Source organism: Myotis yumanensis, unplaced genomic scaffold (genome assembly GCF_028538775.1).
Source record: "Myotis yumanensis isolate MYYU_CA2020_CCGP unplaced genomic scaffold, mMyoYum1.0.hap1 SCAF_10, whole genome shotgun sequence".
Taxonomy (NCBI): domain Eukaryota; kingdom Metazoa; phylum Chordata; class Mammalia; order Chiroptera; family Vespertilionidae; genus Myotis; species Myotis yumanensis.
This window is the reverse complement of record NW_027223761.1, coordinates 21,724,318-21,742,167: the sequence shown is the minus strand read 5'-3', so window position 1 is coordinate 21,742,167 and position 17,850 is coordinate 21,724,318. Positions and strand designations below refer to the sequence as shown.

General features: G+C 38.0%; 1 protein-coding gene across 2 annotated transcripts in view; it reads left to right on the top strand.

The window, feature by feature from the left end:
• The window catches only part of DNAJC24 (DnaJ heat shock protein family (Hsp40) member C24), a 46,828-nt gene that overhangs the window by 20,214 nt on the left and 8,764 nt on the right, over nt 1-17,850 (top strand). The window contains exons 3-4 of one of the 2 annotated variants that reach the window (XM_070428120.1): nt 3,222-3,360; nt 13,473-13,541. In XM_070428120.1, coding sequence (XP_070284221.1) covers nt 3,222-3,360; nt 13,473-13,541 — 208 coding nt within the window. The remainder of the gene's footprint in view (nt 1-3,221; nt 3,361-13,472; nt 13,542-17,850) is intronic. The other variant, XM_070428121.1, reaches the window with a different exon arrangement.

Below are 17,850 nucleotides of genomic sequence, written 5' to 3'. Positions count from 1 at the left end.
GAGGAAGTTCATGCTATCTTTTTGTGGCTATTTCTAGAACACAGGATGCCTTTGATTTTATCTTTCCATGAATGAATGAAGTAGGAATATCTTTGAGCTCTCAATGGTGGGAAGATTTGGTTAGTGGGGATTAAAGAAAAAGGAAGGCAAAGAATAAAATAAGCCTTGACAACAAGAGGAAAGTGACTTGGTTCTCTCAGAATAGTAGTGAATGCTTGAGCCTGCTTCCCATTGGAGAGCTCAGATATAGAAATAGCAGGAAAGAAATTAGCGTTCACTTTGGGATTGGAAAATCTTGAAAGTATTAGGAGTTTGGTTTCTCATGTTCAATAAAGAATCACTGAAAATTTAAAAATTAAGAATGTATATAATAATGACACCATTTTATTAATAGACCTTATAAATGAAACATCTTAAAAAGCTGTAGTGTCTGTATTGCGGTTTTAAATCATGGATATCTTTAGATTATGTATAATTTATTGTGACTGCCAAAATAAATTACCATAAACTGAGTGACTTAAACCAACAGAAAATTATTCTTTCAGAATTCTAGCACTAGAAGTTTAAAGTCAGTATAACTGGGCAGAAATCAAGGTGTTGGCCTGGCTGCACTTCCTGTAGAAGCTCTAGGGGGAGAGTCCATTTCTTGTCTCTTCCAGCTTCTGGTAGCTGCCAGTGTTCCTTGGCTTGTAGCCTGATCACTCCAGTCTTTAAGGCCAGTATTTCCAATCTCTCTCTGCACAGTCTTCATACCACCTCCTCTTCTGTGTACCAAATCTCCCTCTGCCTCTTTTGTATAAGAATACTTTATATTTATCTCACCTGGATGCTTTTCTATTTCAAGATATTTAATCATATCTGCAAAGAACTTTTTTCCAAATAAGGTAACATTTACAGGTACCAGCAATGAATAGCTAATATTTTGGGGTGCCATTATCAGCCTACCACAGAACGCATCTTTTGTTTGTTTTTTAGACTTTCATTTTGTTCCGGAATTTGCTGTCAGAACAGATTGGACTGAGTGAGGCTTTTATCACCCCAAATGACGTACTTATTTTCTTGCCATAACTACCATTTTTTAATTGAACCCTATATTGTAGAATAAAATGTACTGCATTCTAATAGCACAGCCTAGGATGGTGGTTACTTAATTAAAATAGTAGTCAGGAAAATACCAAATTGGTGAAAGCGATTGATTGAATTGTTCTTTGACACTCATGGAACTTATCTATGACTCAATAAAATTTAATGATAGCTTTTAGTTTGGGGCAGCCTTGGTTTTGTAGGCTTGCATGGTCAGGTTGATGCATGATCAGGTCCAATTATTCTTTTATTGTACCAAGTATACCTTCTATAATGGCCTATTAGAAATTACCTGTCTTTTAGCCTGTACTTCTCCTATATAGCTACTAGTTTAGAATGATTCCTCTGGGGTCTTACTTAATGTTTCTGACATATTGAGGTTGAGTTTTCACATGTAAGTGTATCTTAATGTATACATAGTGCCATATTTGAGTATGTTGCATGTAATAATATTGAAGAATATTAAGCATATTACACAAATCTTCACACAGTGTTAGAGAAATGGGTCAGTTAGAGAACTTTAATGTAGCCAACTCTATTTTGGCTTTGGGATATTACTGAAATATCCTAGCTTTAGGGATTGACTAAACCTCAGTACGGGAATAACTTTTATGAGTATCATTTGATAAATTATGATCACAAAAAAGATTAAGCAATAAAGCTATAATTTCCTTTTCTTTAGTCATTATGTTAGCGTAAATATTTAAATGTTGATAACTGATAGATTTGGCATAGGAAGAGAAATAATTTGCCAAAGGGAAAATGGAAGCCTAATTCTCTTTGTTTGTCCTATAATCTTTCTTCCAGCATGCATGATGTTCATTAGTTCTTCTGTGCAACCAAATATCACAACTGTTTTTGCTCTGCTAATTGAGGACATTAGCAGTGTGAACAAGTTCAGCATGAAGACAAATTCACTATCAAAAACCATAGTCAATATTATGATTAAAAACCGACATACTTTCTGAATTCTGCATTGAGAAGTGAAGTCATTTGACTTCATGTTACTTGCCACAGCTCACTGAGTGGTCTTGGCTTTAGCAACTTGGATAATAAATGACATGGTACTAGTAAGTTTTTCATGTTCTTTCAATGTCTGCAAAGCAGTCAATGAAATATTCTGGATGAATACTATAAAGTGGTTCCTTATTTACTTAAGAGTGAAAGATTACATATCTCAATATCTGCTTCTGTTATTCCCAGATTACTTAAGTGAAATGTCTCTAAATTTAGATAATCTTTCCTTACTTGTTTGTTGGGAGACTGCTGAAAAGCAAATGACACGTTTATTCTTTCAGAAGACCTGATAGATAACAAGAGAAGGGATAACAACAGAAAACATCGAAAAAAGGAAAAGGAGGACAGTATAAGTGAGGTATCCAGTAAGCCATATTTACATTATCATTTGAGAATTGAATTGACATTAAACTTTCTGTTTTTGACCAAATAGTTTAAAGAAATTGCTGCATACTGAAAACATTCTTAAAACTTTCTTAGAAAACACATGTAAGAAAGATATACTGATACGTTAATTTATATTCCAATGTTTCATTGAGTTCTTTAAAATTCTTTCTTATAAATCTGCATTAGGATAACCATTTTTCAATAAAAATTATGTGCAGGGATTTGTAATTAAAATCTTCAGAACTGAGCTAGAAGATGAAACATTTTTTATTTTACGGTATAGGTGTATAATCTAATTTTATGAGAAAAAGCGAGCCCTCCAATCGTGGTGGTATCCGTAGCCATGCACATTATATAAGGAAGCTTCCTTCTCCGCATAGTTTGTGTTCTTCCTCTGTCATGCTCTGCTCGGCTGCACATACCTATTTCTGTTTTTGTTAGTCATCCTCTCTAGGTAGATTGTCCAAGAGACCAGTAATTCCATCCATCAGCAAATTATCCAGAAAATGCTGTCTTTGCACGTTGTGACAGATCATGTCGCTAGTGGATTTATAGCTGCTCCAGTGGTCTAATTACCCTGGCAAGTCGTCTCCCGGGCCCAGCACTGTTGACTTGTTGCCTTGGCATCTTAGTTTTGTTTTCTCATTATCTTCTTTCTTCACGAAAGCTCAGATTTACAATTTTTAAAAACTTAACCCTCTCTATTCACCATCCTCCTTATTTTTGATTGGCAGTATCATCCAGACAAACAAAGTGCAGATGTGCCTGCAGGAACGGTGGAGGAATGTATACAGAAGTTCATCGAAATTGATCAGGCATGGAAAATTCTAGGGAATGAAGAGACAAAGAAAGAGTATGACCTGCAGCGGCATGGTAGGTACTTGTGGGGAGGAGCCACAGCACACGGGCACCTTTCTAAGCACCATCTGCAGCTGTGCCTGGGGAGCATTCTCTAGCACATGCACCAGGTTATTACCTTCTTTACTGCCCCATCAGTTTGTAATTATTCCCCATTCTTAGTAGTGATTATTATGACTCCATCGAGAAGTTAGCAAATGACTAAGACGTGGCTTGTGAATCTGTGGAAGCTACTTTTTGTAACTAATGAGAAATGTTTAATTACACATTCCTACTTACTATGTTTCACATGTTTATTTTTATTAAATTATAGTGCTTTTAGACTGGGTACTGTATAAAGGACAGTCTAAAGGAAGATACCCGATGAAGTAACATAAAGCACTCTCTGCCTCTGAGCTTGTTTTAGGCTAGGTTTCGAGATTATCTCTTGGATAAACTATTCCTTATAAGATTGCTATAAATAATTTTTTTGGAATGAACATTTCCCAAGCAGTTTCAAAAGTCATTTATTTGATGCATTTTAGAAAATACCTTCTTAAAACAGTGACAAGCTCTTGTGAGAAAGAAAGGGAGAAATGTAGGTCAGGTTTATCACACATGGATTGCGGTTACACAAAGTGATAGGCTGTCTTTCAGCGCTGGCCTTGGGACAGAGTCCCTCAGCCTTCTGTCTGAACCTTCACTATGGACCCTACATGTTAATGGGGGGAGTCAATAATCAGTTACAGCCTGTGGGGAAAACACTCAATTGCACTCTGCAGTAGGGCACCAGCCTTAGCATTGACTCGTATGTGTGGATAAAAGCTCACTGGCTCTGTAGTTGATTATTGAGTCCCCTTCCGTGCCCTATACTGGCACACCATCAGACCTAATAAAGTGATTTTAAGACTTATACAACTATGGTTTTGAAAATTTGATATGAAAATCAAGGCTTTATTTCTAAAACATGTCATTATAGGATAAAGACAGTATAAAATAAATATACAATATCTATATTTTCAGAGGGAGTTGTCCCAATAAATTAAGTATTGCTTATAGTGTGTGATCCCATTGTGTATCAAGACTCCACGAGCTATTTGTTTATGTACTGCAGTGTTGTCTAAGGCCCTCTACTTTCTTTAAGACTGGTAAGGTTTTTTTCTTTAATGTTAAGAAGTTGATGAATGTATCTTTGCAATGAATTAGGATTAATTTTCAAATATGTCTTGGATATTTTGTCCTGCTTCTATTTGGTGCATATCTGAGCAGCTTTCAAATGTATTTCTTTTGTAAATGTGTTGGTACTTCTGAGACAGCATAGGGACTTGGGCCCAGGAATAGAAAATACTAAGTGGCCAGGAAACCAGGAACTTCAACACTGGTAACCCTTCTGGCAAAAGAATGCAGAGGTGCTTCCATTTGAGGATGAATTCTATCCATACATATATCTTTTTAACCTGGGCTAAACATGATACAATTTCTATGGAAGTTTTGAAACTAATACACATGCGTGTGTTGTGTGTGAAAAGGTACCTATGTTCCTAGAACGACCAAACTGTACTGGAGGTGATTATTCTCCCATGGTGCTTTTGCACATCTTGATCAGCCTTTACTCTGTGGGATGCTGATTTGCTTAAGAGAAGGATAGTCTACAAAAATGTGCCTTAAGGAGTGTAGGCTGTGTACTGGCACAGTGGCTCTGCGTTTTTGCCGTTCCACAACTATGTTCTATTAAGAACCTATCAGTGAAACTGACTAGATGCCTGTTGTCTTAGGAGGAAAGAGTTTGGGAGAGATCAAGAATAAAAAAATATTATCTCCCGCATTTACATCATCATGAGGTAATGGGTAAACCAGAAATGGAGAGAAATTGGAAACAGAGTTTAAAGTGAGTAATAGGATTGCATGAAGGAAGGCTTATGGAGATGTTGGGAGAACAGATAATCAACATCTTCAAGCCTTTCTCCTTGCCTTTGACAGTTTTGAGTCCTTGGTTTTAAGTTTTTAATGGGAGCAACTATGACCTGCTGTATTGTAGGGGACTAGGTCATTGAGAAGGTCACAATAAAGTTTATGCAAAGCAAATACAGTGAGAGTTGGGCATGATTCATGATTCAGATAAATAGGCTGATCAGCTTACAATTTATGTAATGTCAGTTTACTTTGTAAGTTTTTCAGGCAGGTTGAATTGAACTATTGTGGAAGAAAAGTGGAAATACCTCAGATTTAGTAAATATTTTCTTTGTTTCCAGAGGCTCCAAATAGTGAGAATGCTTTGTTTTAGTTTTAAATTGAGATTGGCTTACTTTTTAGATAAGAACTAGAAATCTCTTACCCAAGTATAACTTGCTGTTTTTAAGTTTCATATTGGAGCTATTTTTAAAAATCTCATAATAAACCTAGTTTTGTGTTGTCATTTCTTTTGACATTAATTTTTCCTTCCTGACCCATTTTCAGTAAGTGGCTTCTCAAAAGAAGGAAATGAACTTGAACTTCTAACGGTGCAGATTTAGATTTGATAGAAGGAAAACCTTTGAGAGTGATAATTTGTTAAAGACCAGGATAGGTTACCAAGAGAGAGAGAATTTGTTATAACCAGGTCAAAGCACTCTTTTTTTCTGGGTCACCCCCTGGGGACATGGAAATAGCTTTGTCACACAGAACTCTTTTTGCATGTGGTGATAGATCATTGTAGAACTTTCTTTTCTTAGGGTGTGCTTAAAATATGTTTGTTTCCTGCCCTCATTAATTGGGAATATAAAATAAATTTGAGCTTGGTAATTCTTGGAAAGGAGGCAGGAGATGTTTTATTGGCTGATGTTGAATGCATTCTCATATTTCACAGCTCATGGTGCTCTGTTGTAAGGAAAGCCTCATTGGTACTGGCTACAATCATTTATTTCTCTGAAAGATCATTTAAAGGAGCCTTTGACATCCATATTTCTTTGCTTCACAAAAGATATCAAATGAGTTCTAATGAAGAAAAATTCCAGAGCAGATTACCTAAAGTAAAGTACATACATTGTTTCTCTTTCATTTCCACTTCTATGTTCCTAGTTGTCATTTTAGGGCAATGTTGGCCAGGCTGAAGAATAGCAAATCTAAAAAAGGGTGAGTAATATTCAGATCCCAGGATAGTATACATTTTGAAAGCAATGTTAACTAGTAAATTTAATCAATTAGTTCCAGTTGGCATATTTACCTTATTGTTTCTAAGGATGCCTCCAAAGGCTGCTTCCCATGTTCCCTTGAAAGGCATGTAGTTTTTCAAGATTAGGCTTTGCATTTTAGACAACCAGATGAACACTTTGGGAAAATCTTTTCAAGATTTATAAAATGTTCACATAAACAATATCTGTTCACATGAATGATATCTGTTGAATAAATCTTATGGAGCATTTTCTCATGTATTAAATAAGCACATTAAAACACATCAGAAGTATATCATGGGAAAATAATAGGGGTCATGATTCAATAGCTTTGTAAGGACAGTCATATTACAGATCGTGGACATTTAAGTGGCTCTACAGAGTGAACAGCTTATGAATTATGTTATTTCTCTGTGACCTAAAGGGGAACAAACCTTCACATGAAGTCAGTGAAATTAAGTAATTTTTTAAAAAACTAAGGAGATTATGTTTGGAATCCTTGGAGGTATGTTATTTTGTGTGAAGGTGTATCTTGGTTTTTTGTTAGTGAATACTTCGGGAATATGGAGACTTCACTCTACACAATTGGCCAAATACTTGGATATCAAAAATAGCCTGGCTCAAAAGAAGATTGTGTGTCTTTACTCAGAGCTAATCAGCTGCCCCCCCCCCCCTTGATTAGATATAAAGGGTCAGTTCTGGTGTTATAATAGGATAAATATTTACAAATGGTAGGTAAGCAAATAAATCTTGGACCAAATGAGGAGCATATCTTAAAACCCCAACTACATGTATGCCAGATAACTGAATCAATACATAATTTCTTAATCTCAAAATAAGAATCCTTCCTGAAAAGCAAGTTAATACTAAAGCCTGATTAACTCCCTAAGAAGGGAAATAATACTTATAAATGTAGATAATATGAATTTGGGTTAACTGTCAGGAATGATATTTGTGCAAATTATGTACGAAAACTGACCCTCACAAAATATTTGTAGTTAGATTAGAGTTTCCATTTATGGTCATATCAGTATTTCCATTTCATTTTAGGAATTTGAAAATTGACTATAAAAATGTGCTTGAGGTAAAACTTGAAGATAAGCATCAAGAGGCTTTTTGTGTGTGTGACTGTTTCTGGGAAAAGTAACTATATGAAATGATGCAGAAAATTCATCCAGACAGTTGGAGATTGGCATTTTCTTCAGAGGAAGAAGAGAGTATAGATAAAACTTTCTGTGAAGGTCCTCCTGCTCCATTCTATTTGTCACAAGAAGGTGACTACTTATATTATTTGTTACTTTTACTTAAAGACAATTAACTGGTATTTTTTTCCATGAAAACATATTTTAAGATAATTTCTTGCCGAACCGGTTTGGCTCAGTGGATAGGGCGTTGGCCTCCGGACTCAAGGGTCCCAGGTTCGATTCCGGTCAAGGGCATGTACCTTGGTTGTGGGCACGTCCCCACTCGGGGGCATGCAGGAGGCAGCTGGTCGATCTCTCTCATCGATGTTTCTAACTCTCTATTCCTCTCCCTTCTTCTCTGTAAAAAATCGATAAAATATATTTTTTTAAAAAAGATAATTTCTTAATGATTTTGAGTAAAATTTGGAAAATTTCAAATAATGCTGTAGAAACCTATGGGCAAAATTATAGTCATAATTCTGGTATACTTGGACATAATTGGTGGTTCTAATTTAATAATAGGAAAAATGTAGGATTTTAAGAAGTTTGTATCTCTCACTTTAACCTGTCTCCCAATTTCTACGTGGGTACTTGACCTAGTTGAAATCAGTGGGTCCAAAACCAAGACTAGGTCACCTTTCTCTCGCTTATTTTTCCCCATACTTGAACCTGGTTCATATTACACTCTGATTACTTTGCTCACTATACAACCAATGAAGTAGAAATGAGTGTTGACATTACTTTTTAATTTTTTTTCTATGTGATCTTATTCTCACAACTACCACAGTAGTCCATACCCAGATTATAACGCATATCCAGATTATTTCCATAGCAGCTAATTGGCCTTCTCCCACAGTCTTTTACATTTTGATTGGTCTAGCTTTCTTTATTCTTACTCCTATAAAAACTTATTAAACCACCCCTTCCTCAAAAACATTTGCCCATTCACCTGGGATTTAAATGGGCCAAAGATTTTAAGTTTGTCCCTAATTACGTTTTCTAACCTTATCACTAATCACAAACCTAATGTGAATCCTCTCCCCTGGGTGATTTAGGGACTCCCAAACACAGCTGCTTCTGCTGTGTGTCACTACTCAGAACACCCTCCCATTCTGATTCTTCACAGTTTCCTTTATTCAAGTTCCAACTCAAGTCCTCCTGTCTCCCTCCCCACCCCACCAAAACAAGCTTCTCTGAAGTTCTAATCTGCCATCACCTCTAACGTCTGAATTTAATCCACAAATTAATTATTTTTAATTTGTTTCTGTGTTTCCAATCTTTCAGTTCCACTTGTTACTTCAGAAGGACCAAATAATGATATAGATATGGCTTTGATAATAATGGGTCAATTTTAATGGGACTGACAATAGCAAAGCACATTGAACTTGTTAACACTTAACAAACCCAAAGTCAACTGTGCTGCCTCCCTATACTAAAGCTTCACAGCACCTCCTCAATAATAATGGATGTTTTGTCATTTTGTTAATGGTCTGGTAGAGACAGGTCAATACAAACATTATCAAATAATAAGAGTTAAAATAACTGCCTTTTATTGAGCACTAGAAATATGATAATTGTCTTTTTTTTATTGTTTTATTGCTTAAAGTATTACAAAGAGTATTACATATGTCTCCTTTTTTTCCCCCGCCCTTGACAATCCCCTGGCCTCCCCTACCCCCCAGTGTCTTATGTCCATTGGTTATGCTTATATGCATGCATACAAGTCCTTCGGTTGATCTCTTACTCCCCTCCCTCCTGCCCCCCAGATAATTGTCTTTTAATCATTGTTTAATAACCTTATAAGGAAGAAATAATAGTTTCCAGAGAGATTCTGAGGCTCTGAGGGGTTAACTAATTTGACTAAGGTTGCATAGCCAGTAATTGATAGAGGGGACTTCAAAGCCAATCTGTGACTCTTAATCATTGTGCCAGGCTGCCAAGTTTTGAATAGGTGTGTACCATTTACTATTTTTAGTTCCAAATAGTAAAAAATGAGGCATAGTTGAGGGTCAGAACAAAAGGCCAGACCTACATCTGCTGCTGTTCTACCTGCTCTGTAGTTAGTGAAATGTCAAATTCAGTTTCTTGGTTTTATTTGGTACTTTTCATGAGCACTGGCTTTAGGCTTACTGTATGAAAGGTCTACAGTTCTTCAGTCCATAATTAAACTCCAAATATGTAATTTTTCTTCGATATAGAAAGCCTTGCATTTGTGATTCTTTAATTCCGTTTGGGAAAGGATTACAGAGTTTTATAATTTTAATGAGCAGGTTTCAAGTAAACGTTGGCTGATTCTGAATCTCTTATCAAGGTAGAGGCTATTCAAAGAGCAGAGACTGTTAAGGACAAGGAAACTGATATCCATCAAGTCATTTCCTATTTGAAAAATTTAATTGTGTATAGTGAAATACATACACAAGAATTTAAGTGATTGTTTACAATTAAATTACTTGAATTTAAAACAGTAAGACCTAAAGGAAAACATTGCTATTTGCTTTTAACATAGATGACTTCTTTAAGTTTGAAATGCACTTTAAACATTTTAAATTGCATAGATAAATACAATGGATGATTTGAGAGCATTTGGGGGACTTGATCACTTGAGTAACAGACATTGCTACACATGAATAGTGGGGACAGAGCTGCAGATGGACTCAATCTTTTGGCCAACATTGGGTTGATTGAGACTTTTAGATACCTCAGCAATAATGAATAAAGTTAAATTCCTCTCCTCTGTAGCTTTTTGTTGCTACTATTTACTTATTTATACTTATTTAAATTGTAGTTACAATTAGAAAAAAGTATCCTGAGATTAGGAAGTGTAATTATTTAGGCAGCACACAAAGAGTTGTTTTAGAAATTTTAGTATCATTAGGAGGAAGTTGAAAAAGACTGGAATTCCATTATCTTGTAAGAAGTAAGAAATATTTATTGATTCCCAAATGGAGCTTTAAAAAAAACCTTTCCTCTTTTAGAAAGTTGTGAATGACCCAGCGAGAGCTCTAGTAAGCTTTACTGAACCAAGCTGCTAATAGTTATTTAATGTTATTCTTCAGTGGGAAAGAATCTCTGTAGATTTTCCTTTTAATCTCTTTGAATTGTAGGCTCATAAACCTCTCTGATGAGCCCTGCCACTGTTTTCTTAGATCCCACCATTGAGACAATGGAGCCACAGAATTCTTTCACCTCTTGTTGTCAGACAAATCCAATAGAACACAGGATCAGAAGGGCCTGTACTTCTAAAGGTTTAAAGATTCTTTTTCAAGTAACCACATAAATTATTTGATTTTATCATTATATTGCACAGGAATCTCTTTAACTATAGTGCATTGCTTTCTATATGTAAATAAATTGGGACGTTTTTCCTGTCCCCATATTTAGTTAAGCATGTCAGCACTGCACAGGGTGTAAACAGACATTAAATGTTCCCCAATACCTTCGAAAAAGCTAAATCTACTCACTTCAAAAGAATTAGGGATCGTAATGTCATTGGTCTCAAGACAGAGTACACCAGTGGCTGGGTTTTCTTTTTTTTATTATTATTATTACCATTCTGTAGCTAAGAGCCTCTGTTCCTTTAATTAAAAAGCACTTTCTAAGTCAATTTATGCTTTCTTAACAATTTTAGTAGTGTCATGTTAACAGAAGAACTTTGAGATAGGATTTATATTTTCAAATTTAAAATCTTTCATTGTAACAAGCAAAATATTTATAATATGTAAAACTCAAAATAAAACAAATTGAGTTGTTTTGCAGATGCCTTGCCTGATAGACAATTATCAAAGCTAACTACAGGGTTCCTGTTACTTTTAATGGCTAGGGATGAATTATATTTTCTAATTATAATGACAATGGTGGACAAACAGATCATTGTTTAAAAAGAAAAAAACAAAAACAGGGGGATCCATGATGGCAGTGGAATAAGTGAAGCTACACTCATTTCCCAGTACCAAACAGGAATTACAATTAAAATATAGAGCAATCAGCCTGAATAACCAGCTGAAGAATAGCTGAATAGAAATCATATAACCAAAGATTTACAGAAGAAGCCACATTGAGACTGGTAGGAAGGGCAAAGCAAAAGAACTAGCCCCACTCCCACGGGCCACGGGTGGTGGCTGAGATTCCAGAGTGATATCTCAGCTGCAAAGAAAGGTTCTCCCTGTGAAGAGTAGGGTCTCAACCCCATGCCAGGCTCCCCAGCCCAGAGCACCAGAGCTGAGAAGAGGTACCCATATAATATTTGGCTGTGAAAATCAGTGGGGATTCTGTCTGCCAGGGATAGACAGGATAATGCTAGGAACATAGGTGCCCCTTTAAAGGACCAAAGCACAAAACCTCCTTTGCAGCCACTCACCTTGTGCTCTTCAGAGAGAGGGTGGAGCAGACTAGAGTTATGTGAGGAGAGACTGGAGTTTGTGGCTCTGAGGAGGCAGTTGAAGGGACAGCTGCTAGGATCTCTGAGCTGAGATCTTCTCCCACATATCAGATTCCATCTCTCCTGGGTGGAGCACTCCCCTCCACAGGGCACCAGTTTGGAGCAATGCATAGCCCCACCCTCTGGACTCCCTGCTGCCTTACCTTGTGGAGCTTGTGCTCTTCTGAGGAATCAGCTGCCTGGCTGGGGATGTAGAGGTCTGGCAGGCTTGGCGGGGGGTGGGGGAGGGGCATTCCTCCCACTTTCCCCATAACCTGATTGACACTTCCCCTGCACTTTTGCCTCCCCTCACAGGAAATCCACTAGCCCCAATCTCCAGGCTCCCTGTGGCCTCACCCTCCCAACTCCTGGTGGCTTTGTCCTGCCTAGGACTGGGCAGATCCAGGACAGACTAAGTTTTGTGGCTCTGAGGAGAGGCCCAATCCCTCCACCTTCCCCCAAGCCTGACTGGCATCTCCCCCTCACTGGAGATCCACTAGCCCCATCCTCCCAACTCCTGGTGGCCCTGCCCTGCTGAGATCCACCTCCTGGCAGAATCTGGGACAGGGACCATTTTTCCCTCACAGGCCCAACCGTGCTGAGCCCTACCTTCACTCAGCCAAATCTTGGTCTCTTTCTGCCTCATAAACTACTGGCCTGTCCCTGATGACTCCCTGAGACCCCGCCTCACCACAGAGGCGTGCGAGCACCCAGCCTGGGTATACCCAGGGACATTTGCTGAGTGCCACAGACTCAGCACTGGCAAGGAGGTTGAACCTGTATCAGTCTGGTAAACACCACTCACCCCTACCTGTCACTCACTAAGAACCTACCTCAGGCAGCTCAAGTACCAACAGAGGCTCTTCCAGTAACAGAGCCTAACGGGCAGAGCAGGCAGAGGCGGATATTGTCCCCAGCTGACCTGTCCCCAGGCCTGGTGCTGGTAAAAACTGGTCTTGGTATGCAGCTTGGTCCTTTGCACACACAGGCCCAGCAGATCCAAACTGGATCGCTTTGTAACTCCAAACAGGTTGCCCAGGGCAGCATCTGACATTGGCCTGCACTGGAGAGCCTCCCAAGAGGCCCCAGAACCAAACACCGAGTGGCCAACTTTTGTTTAGAAATTACTTGGTATGTTGATACTCTACATAAGCTATTCAGTGAGCACACAAAGATAGAGGAAGTACCCTTAGCCACTAGGCAAAGTCTGTATCTTTGGATTTTATGTATAGTTTAATAGGCCATTGGTACCCAATAGATGTGAAGTGATACAATATTTGGCATACTAGTAAATTTTAAAACGGTAAGTAAATTAGAATTATACTGACCAGGCTGGAGTTGCTTTTTAAGCACTCTTCATGGTTATCAAAATTAAGTGTCTCATTTTATATTTTACAGAAGATGATCTAAGAAATATGGGACCAGTAGATGCTCAAGTATATCTTGAAGAAATGTCTTGGAACAAAGGTTGGAATTTATTTTCTCTCTTGATATAGTAAAGGAAAATATTAGGGATTTTCTGTAAGAAAATAAAAACTCTTACGGGATATTTGGAATCTTAAAAAGAAATACTGGTAATAGCTTGGCTTTTGATATATATGTGGGTGTTTTTGTCTTGAATAGTTTTGTTTCATTCTAAACTTCCATTATTGATGTCCCCCTGTATGACTCATTCCTAGTTATTTTTCTATTCTAATTAGATGTTAGTTATGTAAGGTTTCATAAGGTTTTCTTTTTTTAAACTACTTTGGTTTTGGGGTTATCCTCCATCTGTGTAATGGGGAAATGAAGTCAAAGATGATTTTCCCACCTTCCTATGCTGGCATTCGAGGTGCATTCCCATTAGAATTTTTGTTTGTTTATCATAAACTGTCAGGGCAGGCCTTTCATTGTTACATTTTTCTACTTGGAGCTTGATTTTACACTTTTTTATTGTCTTAGGCAGAAAATAAAAATCTGTCACTGTCTTTTACTCACTATGAAGTCATATCTTTTTCAGTTTCCTATTACTAGAATGTTAACACCTAAATCTAATTTAATTTCTCCACTCTTGGTAGTTCTTGCTCAGGGAGACGTTCTTACGTTTTTTTCCTAAATGAAGGCCTTAAATATCACACTTGCATGTTTCTCTGGTCAAATGAAGACAATCTTACCATTTCCTCGAATTTGTATATACTTTTAACCCTATAATTTTATTGTTCAGCCTAGCGTACAAATCCCTTAGGGACTTATAAACTTTACTGAGTGTGAATAGGTAGAAGATAAACAGCCCATCCTTCCTGAAAACAAGTTTAATGAACTATTTTTTAACGGCAGATTCTGCAGATTCTTCATGTAGTGCTCTCAGGAAGTTGGGTCACAAGCCATATTGACTCAGAGAGAGGATCATGTTTTTGCCTATGGGCCACTCTGTTCCTATAGTGCCAAATGAGGCCCTGGAGTAGAAATTCTTATTTGCAGCGAATGATTAGAAAACAAGGTTTTGTGTAACTGGGGCTCCCAGGGGTTCACATAGTTTCATCAGCATAAACTGGGAGAGCTATTGCTGTGATATAGAATATTCTAGTGATAAAGGCTTTTACTTCTAGATCGTGAGCCAGACAGAATAGAACATGTCACTTGTCAGGGAGACCTGCCCAGCTAAATAAATCTTTTGAAAATATAGTATTGCTACTTTATCAATCAGTATGTGTGTGTGTGTGTATGTGTTTTAATCTCTTATTAGACAAATCTCTTCTTGCTTGTAGTTGATGTGACTAGTATATTTTGTTTATAGTTCCTGATAATGTAAAAATGGTGAAAACTGGGTTTTGTAGTTTTTCTTTCTTCAGTATCATTTAAAAATATAATTAATAATTTAACATTTTTTAAAAGTAAGAATATGGACTGGGTGTTCAGCATCTGTTAGTCCACAAATATATGAACTTTCTGATACAAGTGAAAATGCTAAAAATTTGGACACTCAAGATTTAGTACAGAAGGGTGGATGAAATGCTACACGATAGACATGGCCAAGTTATCAGCTTCTTGACCCAAGGACAGTTTGAAATGGTGCATATTATTATGCTTAAAAGGCATACCTGGAGAACTCTTGAGAGATTAAGGTTTTAACCTTTTCCCCTCACAGTGAATTTCATATATAACTTAGTTATTTTGTCTTTATTCATTATATTTAAAATGATGATTTCTGTGAAGTTATCACTTTGTTAACTGATAGAAGAATCATATTAGAAGAAATTTGACAAGATTTGAGTGTTTAGTGAGATTAACATTTGGAATCATCTATGACAAAACTCCACAGTATCCCATGGTGGCCTCTGCATCATTTACTGAGCACATCACCTCAAATTGTTTCTCACTGTTCACTGAGGTGGTAAAAAAAAACAACAAACAAACAAAAAAACAAGGGGGAAATGTAGCTTAAGAAATCTAATGGCTAGAATGTGTGCATTTTTACACAATCGATATAATAAAGAGCCAGGGTTGTAACGACTGTTACGACCGAAGGCTCGACCATACTGGAAGTCAGTGCTGGGTTGCTAGGCCGGACCCACTGCAGGCGCCCAGCCTAGGGCAGCGGTTCTCAACCTGTGGGTCGCGACCCCTTTGGCGGTCAAACGACCCTTTCACAGGGATCGCCTAAGACCATCCTGCATATCAGATATTTACATTACAATTCATAACAGTAGCAACATTACAGTTATGAAGTAGCAACGAAAATAATTTTATGGTTGGGTCACAACATGAGGAACTATATTTAAAGGGCCAGAAGGTTGAGAACCACTGGCCTAGGGGGGCTGCAGATCAGGCCCAGAGAGAGGCCTGCAGAGAGAGAGAGGCAGGGTCTGATCCGTAGCCTCTGGCAGCTGTTGATCAGAACTTGCCTCTCTTTCTCTCCATTTCTCAACAGGCCTCCACTAGGGCCGCTGATCAGCCCCTGTTGACAGGCCCAGAGATGCTGACTGGCATAGAAACTGACCAGTCAGAACCAAATCTGGGTGAATGTAAGGAGCCAATGGCTGCCTAGGAGGCGGAGCTTTTGATGCTGACTGGCATAGAAACAAACCAATCAGAACCAAATCTGGGTCAACTGTGAGGAGCCAATGGCTTCCTAGGAGGCGGAGCTTTTGACGCTGACTGGCATAGAAACTGACCAATCAGAACTAAATTGGCCAGCAGAGGGCAGTTGCGGGTGAGATCAGGCCTGCAGGGGAGGACAGTTGGGAGCAAGATCAGGCAGACAGGGGAGAGCAGTTAGGGGCGAGATCAGGCCAGCAGGGGAGGGCAGTTAGGGGCGAGATCAGGCCAGCAGGGGAGGGCAGTTGGGGGTGAGATCAGGCCGGCAGGGGAGGGCAGCTTGGGGCAACCAGGCCAGCAGGGGAGGGCAGTTAGGGACAATTGGACAGGCAGGCAGAGGCAGTTAGGGTTAATCAGGCAGGCAGGCAGAGAGGTAAGGGGTGATCAGGCAGACAGGCAGAGGAGTTAGGGACAATCAGGCAGGCAGGCAGGTGAGTGGTTAGGAGCCAGCAGTCCCAGATTGTGAGAGGGGTCCCCGATTGGAGTGGGTGCAGGGTAAGGCCGAGGGAACACCCCCTCTGTGCACAAATTTTGTGCACTGGGCCTCTAGTTTAATAATAAAACAATTCACTGTGAAAGCATGCTCCACTACATATGTATGTTGGCTCAGACAGGGAGGATGTTAGCATTTTTAAATTCCAGATTAAATTATATTTCCCTGTGGGGGAAAGACTCATTGTGGTAAAAAATAAAAAGCAGGACTGGTGAATGAATCCATGTTTTCCTTTATGATAAAAGAAACACATAAAGTTGGTTCATTTAATTACTAGTTTTTCCAAGGCCAGACTTCATTAGAGAACAAAAACAAGGCAGTTATTTTTTTCGTTTCCTTCTCTCTCTTCTTTTAGTGGCATATGTTGATATCAAACTGTTAAAAAATGAAATTTGAGAATTGAATGAAGATACCAGATGTAAGAAATCATATCTTAGTTGATTTATCTATGTAACAAATTATGACAGTAGTAAAATAATGTGGTAAGTAATTGTTTTTCTTTGACAATCATGTCTCAGTGACAGAATGTCCAGTAAATTAAGAATTCTTTTAAAGGACATAAGCATTTCAGCTTCTCAGGAAAATGACAGACATGATAAAATTTCCGTAGGCTACACATCACACAATGTTGTTTCCTTTGGGCATCTCACTTCAATGATTGCCCTTTGGTTCACAAATCATTTGTAAACACCAAACAAACAGGTACACACACAGAAAAAACACACCATAGTGTGTGTTTATATATTTGAGTCAGGACTCTTAAAATAGTATGATACCAGAACAGATATATTCAAATATTGAATTTGATAAACAGTCAAATTAGCAGTTTTTTCTTAAAGGATATATATACTCCAGGCAAAAGCAAGTTCTTTAATAAGACAGGTAAAGTTGTTGTTTTTCCTTTACAGTCCTATTTTGGACAAACGCATTGTTGAGAAGAATGTGAAATGTGTATGAATCTTAAGAAAACAGACTTCAAATAAATTTTCTGGGTTGCTTCAGAGCATTTGCTGTCACTCCAAGATCTTTGGACTACTGATTTATAGCTTTAGTCCATCTCCTTTACAGAGATTCTTTGGTGGATAATTTTTTAGAAACACTGCCCCTGCCTATATATGAAATATTTTCAAGTTCTCATTTAATACATTTTACATTTACTGAACTTATTTCTTTTGTTTTCCAGTTTCTGTGGAATAAACCACATTG